We start from the raw sequence: 7,967 nt of genomic DNA, 5'->3' as shown, positions 1-7,967 counted from the left end.
CATAAAAAATATAACTTATGACTATAAAAACATCAAAAATTCATATGAAATAAAAAAACAGAAAGAAGAAAAAATATAAGCTATTAAAAACATTAAAAAAATAAAAAATATAACTATGCCGACGGCTTAGGTGCCACGTGGCATCGCTTCCTATGCCGACGGCTTAGCCGTCGGCATAGTTCGCTCTTATCCTCAGCCGGTCGACCTCCACCACTCATTCGCCCCGATAGCTGCTCGACCCGCGCCGCCGCCAGAGCTCGACCCGCGCCACCGCCGCCGCTCCCCGTCGCCCACCTCGCTCCCCGCCGGCCTCCCGCCGCCGCTCCACCCGCGCCACCCCCTTCCCTTGCCCCTCCCCCTCCCCGCCTACATCCCCGCCCCCTTCTCGCGCCGCCGCTGCCACCACGCCGTCGCCAGCTCGTCTCCGCGCCGCCGCGACCACCCTCCTCTCCGCCCCTCACCCAACCACCACCCCCGTCCCTCCGCCACCTCTCGCCAGCGCCGTCCACACCCGTCCCCGACCCCGCGCCCTCCCTGTCCAGCTGCACCGACCGGCCCCGTCCACCCTTCGCCGACGCCCTGCCCTGCTGCGCCCCTCCGCCGACGCCCTGCTGCGCCTCGGCCGGCCCCGTCCACCCTTCCCCGGCGGCTGCCCCCTGGCCTCCCTGCTGCCCGCTGCACCGGCGGCCAAGGTGAGGCTTTTTTCAATTTTTTGCAATTTGTTACTGTTTTTTTACATAGATGGATATATATGTAATGAATGGATATATGCATGTACAGATTGATGCTAGATAGATGGATGGATGCTAGATGAATAGATAGATGGATGAATAGATAGATGGACGGATGCTAGATGAATAGATAGATAGATGGATGAATATGCTGCCATTCTGGAAACTTGGATGGGTGTTTTTCCATTGGTTTTGAATGGAAAACATTGTGGCACCTTGCAAACACAGGGCCATGTCATTATCAGGGCACTGCACTAAATTTTTTATGACAGCAAAAAAGGCTGCAAAATAACAAATTACAGCAATTTTATAGAAAAATATATACACAGTTGTCAAGAACAACATGGAAAATAAATAGGTAATAAATGGTGATGGTAGGCCAAGAAGCAGACGTGTATGGAGGTCCATGGAGCAATTTAGTGTTTTGGTAATGTTGATTCATATATAAGAAGCAATTCGAGGCACTTGGTTTCTAAAATATTTAATGAAGTTTTTTTTTTTTACAATTTGACATGTTGTTTCATGTTCATTCATAATGTTGTGTCAATGCTTAATGTGAGGTGACGACCTAATTTTTTTTCACTCGGTGTGATTAACAGGATTTGTGGTGTTCCATCTTCGTGGAGTGATCGTTGACGTTGGAGTTGTTGGTCCACGATCGTCCGTCTCCTTTGATTGACTACATCGGAGGGTGAGCAACAATTCCATGACCTTGTCCACTTTTTTTCCATGTCACTAGATTAAATTTTCACATCAAGTCGCGTAACCTAGGTCTCCCGTCCGAAAGGGTTGCATCGATAAATATGCATTCAGTTGCATATTTATCACCGCAGCTCTTTCGGATTGTCCAGCGCTTTCCATGGACAGCCTGAGGATGTGTAGATTGGGTACGTTGTTCATGCTCTACCCCGTTCCGAGACAGGATTTCGGCGGCGCCTCCCTGTTGTTCTCCGGATGCACATTCTCTCGGCATTTTGCCGAGACGTGTATTTGGAGAACAGCGGGGAGGTGCTGCCGAAATTTTGTCTCGGAATGGGGTAGAGCATGGACAACGTACTCAATCTACACATTCTCGGGTGGGATTAGGACCCATCTTTACCTATTAGAGATGTAGGTGGATTAAATGTCGATTCTCATCAACCTTGTAAAAAATAAAATATTGATGTGAGTAATTTAAATGAATCCTTAATTTTGTTGTGTGGCTTCCAATAAAGCAGAGATGGCAGATAATCAGTGGATGTATAGTGGGTTTTTCCGTCGGAATCAAGTAACAACAGAGTGGACTAACCGCACGGATCCACCACAAATGGGACCCCCACCACCACCTGCGGGAGAACCCCCACACGTGCCCACGTTCGATGAACGGGTGGCACTAGGCAGTGATGGTCCGGTTAGTACATTTGCCTAACTACTAGCAAACTAGTTCTCGTTCATGAAACACTATCATATCATATTTACCGTTAGAATCTTTTCTGAAACATGTAGGGGACCGGTGGCTCGACTCCTGCTCCGTCGACCCCAGTCACTCCGATCTGGCAGAGTGGTGGTGGTCGCGATGGCGGTTTTGGCGGAGGTGGTGGTGGTGGTTTTGGCGAAGGTGGTGGTGGTTATGGCGGAGGTGGTGGTTTTGGCGGAGGTGCTCTTGCTTGATGATTCTGTGCATGTGGCCATCGTGCCATGCCTTTCATATTCCTACTTTTATCATGTTTCATGTCTTGCACTATTTTTATGTTCATGAACTTCCGTCGGTGATGATCTTTAGATGATGTGATGAACTTGAGTATGTTTAGATGATGATGGTGAACTTGAGTATGTTTAGATGAACTTGAGTATGTTTACATGATGAATTGTCATATTTCTGCATAATTTTATATTGTTCTGTTTTGAAATGCTGTCAAATGAATTGGAAAAGAGAAAACAGGGGAAATAATAAAAAAAAAACTATGCCTACGGCAAAGCCGTCAGCATATATACGCCCAGGAGTTACCAGGGCTTGCCACGTGGCACATCTATGCCTACAACAAAGCCGTAGGCATATATGAAAATCTATGCCGACGGCTTTGCCGTAGGCATAGCCCTGCTGCCAGGAGAAACCAGGAGATGCCACGTGACAGAGATATGCCGACGGCAAAGCCGTCGGCATAGATTAAGCCGTCGGCATAGATTAATCTATGCCGACGGCTTTGCCGTAAGCATAGCCCTGCGACGTGGCATTGCGTGATTCGTCAGCGCTTTTGACGGCGCCGTCCGTTGCCGTCAGACGAAAAACACTGCCGACGGCTGACTTCAGGCCGTCGGCATAGGACCCTATGCCGACGGCTATACTATGCCGACGGTCTGACAAGACTACGCTGACGACATCTACGCCGACGGGGATATGCCGACGGCAGCTGTAGGCATATATCTATGCCGACGGCCCGTGGCCGTAGGCATAGCCCGCGAGTCCGGTAGTGGTAGGTGTGTGTATTGTGTGGAGAAAAAAAATCTATATCTGTGATCGAACTAATATGCTCTTTCGTTGCAACATCTGCGTTGATTATTCGCCCACTGGCGAGAAAAGTAAGAAACAGAAATGAAATGGATCTTCCCCGGGCCCTGGCGCCCAGATGTTGAAAATGAACAAGCTCTGTGTACGTACGAACCTAGATACCCAGCTAGATATTGAGCACGTCAGATTCGATCGGTGCTGACGGAGCACGCATACGATGCCTGGTAGTTGCATGTGCCCATCAAACGTGCATGGATATATGGGAACCGCCGTCAGGATTTTCAGCGCAGATATCGATCGTGTCTAATTTGATGGGACGAAATTCCAGCTTGGATTCGATATGTGAGATATGGCGCAAACACACGCCACACGCATATGGAAAATAATACTTATATATCTGCGGAATCCATTTACACGGTCCGATTCAAAGGGTACGCCGACATCCTTTAATAATTTACACCAAAAGTATAGTCTAGTAGGCTCGAGCAAACGGATTGCAAATCATTTGTGTTTGTGCTTGCAGGGGATACAAGCATATTAGTGCAAATGTAGTGTGGGGTTTGTAAATGTAAGTGAAAAGTAAACATCAGTGCAAATGTAGTGAACTTGTAAATGTTACTAGTTAAAAGTAAACATCAGTGCAAACGTAGTGATGGGGCTTGTAAATGTTACTGAAATGTAAAGATTAGACTAAAAAGGAAGTTTTGTACCTTCTTCTTCTCGACTAGGGTTTCTTCGACTCCCGTCGGTGCCGCCCGCATGTCCGTCTTGCCTCCGATGGCCTTGGAGCCTTGGAAGCATGGTGGACCCCATCCCCTCGCCGTTAGGAGGGATCCCGCTCCATTTTTTGCTAAGAGTTTTGTGTTTGTGTCATGTTTAGGACGGTGAGGCGGCGACAATGGCACCGTGAAGACGAAATAATGCCCCTCCCAGTCCACTCTCCGGCGGTACTTCTTGCAACGACGGAGGGCGTGTGAAAATTTGGTCCCGATGGATCTGGTTGGATCTGGTGGTTTATGCAGTTGCAATGGGTGCCTATGCACCGATTCAAGTGGTGGTGATGGTGCTTTGGCTGGTTGCTCTGGCGTCGATCTGGAGATTGGTGGATGTTTCAGTGATGTCTATGACGTGATGCTCTGCCTCTCTTCTTCGCCTTGATGGTGGAGGGGGTTGGATCTGGGGGCAGTAATATAATGCCTTGACAGGTGTTCTTCTGTGATTCCAACGATGGCTTTAATTCTGGGGTGTTGGTCCGTTAGGGTTGACGTGCTGGTGACTTCCTGTTCGTCACAAAAAAGGTTTGGCCGGCTCCGGCAGGGAGCGGCGAAGGCGTGCCGTATGGCCCGTATCAACTCGTTCCAGAGGTTGAAGACAATGGATTCCCTTGGGGCTCTGTTGTAATGTTTACCTTTTGTAGGGCTATTTCTATAATCCTAGAATTTAAAATGTATTGTGCCTTTTCCGCATGTTCAACCGTAGTGACGGGGCTTGCATATTGTTATTGATCATCGGCTTCTACTTTGGTTTGTAATCAAACTCATGAATCTGGATAGTTTTGCTATAATTTGAATAACATAGGAATCTCTATAGGTCAAACCATATGTGGAAGCAAGTTTACATATTGTTGGCACTCCTCCGTATGGTGCAAACCATGAGCCGGTTTGATTGAATCACTATCGACAGTATTGTGATTCCCTTTTCTTTCCATTTCTCTGCATTGTTTTCAAAATAAATAGGTTTGCCTTTAAAAAGTTTGTCCACAACCTTTCAAGCACAAACATAGCGAGACATTATGATTTTGAACATGAATTTTAGATATTGTAAACCCAACTTTCGACATTTTCCACACCAACTTTTACAAACCGAGCTTTCTAGTACTCGGACCTAGCTATCAAAACAAAAGGTGTCAAAACAACATTCTAAAAAATTTCATGAAAAATATCAGGATAGAAGTAGGGGATGATTGCCAAGGGAGCTAGGATCATTCTGCTCAATGTGTGCATTTCTTCCATGGGGATTCACGACATGCTTTACATGGATTATGCTAGTGGATTCCTTTGGGCAGGCTTGGATTATGCTAGAGGCGGGAAGTGCCTAGCCGCTTGGGAGGTGGTATGTGCACCGGTCGATTGTGGGAGTATCAGGTTTTAGAACCTCAAAGCTCTTAACGATACCTTGCATACCAAGTGGTTGTGAGCTTCTAGAATGAACCCAGACCTTTCGTGGGCGAGATAAAATCAAGCGGTGTTTGACTAGGCATTGGCCTTGTTTGAGGCCTCATCTAAGATCACATTAAATGGTGGAGTCTATGCTTTTCTAGCAATACCCCTGAATTGGGGGCATGGTCGTTAAGTATATTGTGCATGTGCGCTCGAGATGGTCAAGCCAAGGGCAGCTGGATTGAGGGCGGTGGCGCAAGGCTGGGATGGTTAAGGGATCTTCGCAGTCACTTGTCGTCGCGTGCCATTATCCAGTTCTTGCATTTCTAGATGGCTGTCCAAATTAAGCTCCCCACTTAGGAGAGATGGGAGCGACGTTTGGAAATGGTAGTGGCCCGTGATCAAGACTACCGAGATGTTTTAGACCACTTTTGGATTATCATATGCTAGAACATGTGGGGTGTGACAAGCCACACTTCCTATCTAGTCAACGAAGAAGGCCATGTTGTTGTGCAACCTGGAGAAGCATTCCATCAGATTCTAAATGGACTTGCACCTAGTTCCCTTGCCCGAACACCGTATACACAAACCCAGTGAGGAGCATCTCAATTGGGTAGTTGAGCCAGTTGGAGACTTGAAGCCTTGATAACACAAAAGCTTCCTTGGAAGGCCTTGCTTTGATGATCTTGTGAAGTTGTTTTTTTCTTGTTTACCTTTATCTGAGAAGTTCCAAGGTCCATAGAATTGAGTAGATAGTTAATTGTGTTATATGATGTGATGTCATTGAACTAAAAAAAATGCAAATTTTACAAAACCGGTTGCAGCTTTGTAATTGTATAAAGAAGAAAATCAATGTAATAAGTGTTCTTGTTATCTTGTGAACCTAAGAAATGGATTCAATTCTTACTGGTCACGAGGCTCTAAACTTAAAAAAAATTACACCAGTAGGGGGAGCAGCCCCTACGATTTTTAAATTAAGAGGAGAATGTGAGACAACAACCCTCGAACCCGTGTCAGCCAGGAGATAGAGTTGCTCGCTGGCCACTGGGCTAGGAGCCCATCCACGAGGCTCTAAACTGATAGTTGAGTTACATTATCATTTATTTTTATTTTAAAAAGTTATACTCCCTCCGTTCACTGTTGTAAGTCGTTTCAGACAACTCAAAATGGACTATTTTGCATATTATCTGAAATGTCTTCAAGGTCTTATAAAAGTGAACAGAGGGAGTATTTCATTTGCTCCATCTCCTTAAGTTTCATAGTTCATACATTGAGGACATGTGGTTTACAATCTTCAGAAGGTTCACCTACGCGTTGCATGTGAGATGTTTTGGATTAGTTTATTTTGGCAAATGAGATAAGATGCACAAATTGATAGGTCGAGCCAGATTCAATTGAGGATTTCATGTGTAAAATATAATGTAACACGGGAAACACTTATAAAATCTAGCTTAATTTATCATTTGTGAAAAATAATTACATGGTTTTACCACATAATCTACTTGATGCTGACACAGAGTGTTCTTTAACAACTTTGACTTTGAGAACATAATTTAATAGAGCTATCATTACATATTTGCACGCTTACACGAATGTATATATACATATATATTGCATGAATAGTATAAGTACAATCACCGTGGGTCATATATGACATTGTGTCTACTGTAATAACATAGATCTAGATATATAATTTTTTTGAGGGGCGTAAATCTAGATATATAAGTGTTGAAATCCAGCTATAAATTATGGATCGAGCACTATTTATATATCTGGGTATACCTCCATGATATACGCGGCTTCTTTTTTAGTTAATTCGTAAACCATATTACTGGCATCATGCATGCATGGCAATTGTCGGCCTACGTCTAAGGGGAGGTCTCGGTGTTTTGACGGGCGTATGGCGGCGGGCCGGGTGCAGGCTTGGGGGGCGCCGGCTTGGGCGCGGACGGCTTGGGCCCGGGTGGCGTTGGCGGCTTGGGGCTCGGCGGCGAGGGCGTGAGGCCGCAGCGGATCATGCAGACGATGCTCTTCTGGTTGCAGCTGATGACGCAGAGCGGCAGGTCGGGGCCCTTGCCCATGCACCCGAACGCGCAGCTCATCACCGACGTGAAGCACCCGAACATGCACTGCATCATCCCGTTCAGGTCCGGATCCGCCTCATCCGCCATTGGGTACGCCGTCGCCATTGTCGCCGCCGCGGAGTGCTCCGCGGCGTGAACGGGCCCCGCGGCGGCCTGCAGGTCGGCGAGGCCGGCGAGGACGACGAGGGCGATGAGGAGGGCATGACTGGTGGTAGCCATGCTGCTGCTGTGGTGTGGACGTGTGGTGATCGGTCGATCGGTTTGTGTGGTGAGCTGTTCACTGCTGAGACGATGGTTTATATAGGGGTGGGTTTGGCGTGGCGTATTGCCGTCGACTTGCATGCATTTTTGGTGTGTTCTGCTGTTGCTTTTCCGCGCACGCACGCGCACACACGCGATGCGGGTGACTAGCGTATGGATGCATGCATGGAATATGTGTGAACGAAGGAATGTGTATACGCCAGGATGGTGAAACTGAATACCGATGGGTCATCTGCAGAGGATG

At 46.9% G+C, this 7,967-nt stretch overlaps 1 protein-coding gene across 1 annotated transcript; it reads right to left on the bottom strand.

Moving 5' to 3' along the window:
* Positions 1-6,981: 6,981 nt before the first annotated feature.
* On the bottom strand, positions 6,982-7,695 carry LOC125535324 (anther-specific protein RTS-like). Its single transcript, XM_048698381.1, has one exon. The coding sequence runs from the start codon at positions 7,679-7,681 to the stop codon at positions 7,247-7,249; it is 435 nt and encodes a 144-aa protein (XP_048554338.1). The 5' UTR covers positions 7,682-7,695; the 3' UTR covers positions 6,982-7,246.
* Between the last annotated feature and the right edge of the window lie 272 nt (positions 7,696-7,967).

The sequence above is a fragment of the Triticum urartu genome, chromosome 1 (assembly GCF_003073215.2).
Source record: "Triticum urartu cultivar G1812 chromosome 1, Tu2.1, whole genome shotgun sequence".
NCBI classification, from domain to species: Eukaryota; Viridiplantae; Streptophyta; class Magnoliopsida; order Poales; family Poaceae; genus Triticum; species Triticum urartu.
The sequence above is the reverse complement of the archived record's forward strand: the minus strand, read 5'-3'. Positions and strand labels throughout refer to the sequence as shown.

Excerpts from the sequence above, each read along its gene's own strand:
- LOC125535324 (XM_048698381.1), bottom strand. The coding sequence starts at position 7,681 with ATGGCTACCACCAGTCATGCCCTCCTCATCGCCCTCGTCGTCCTCGCC.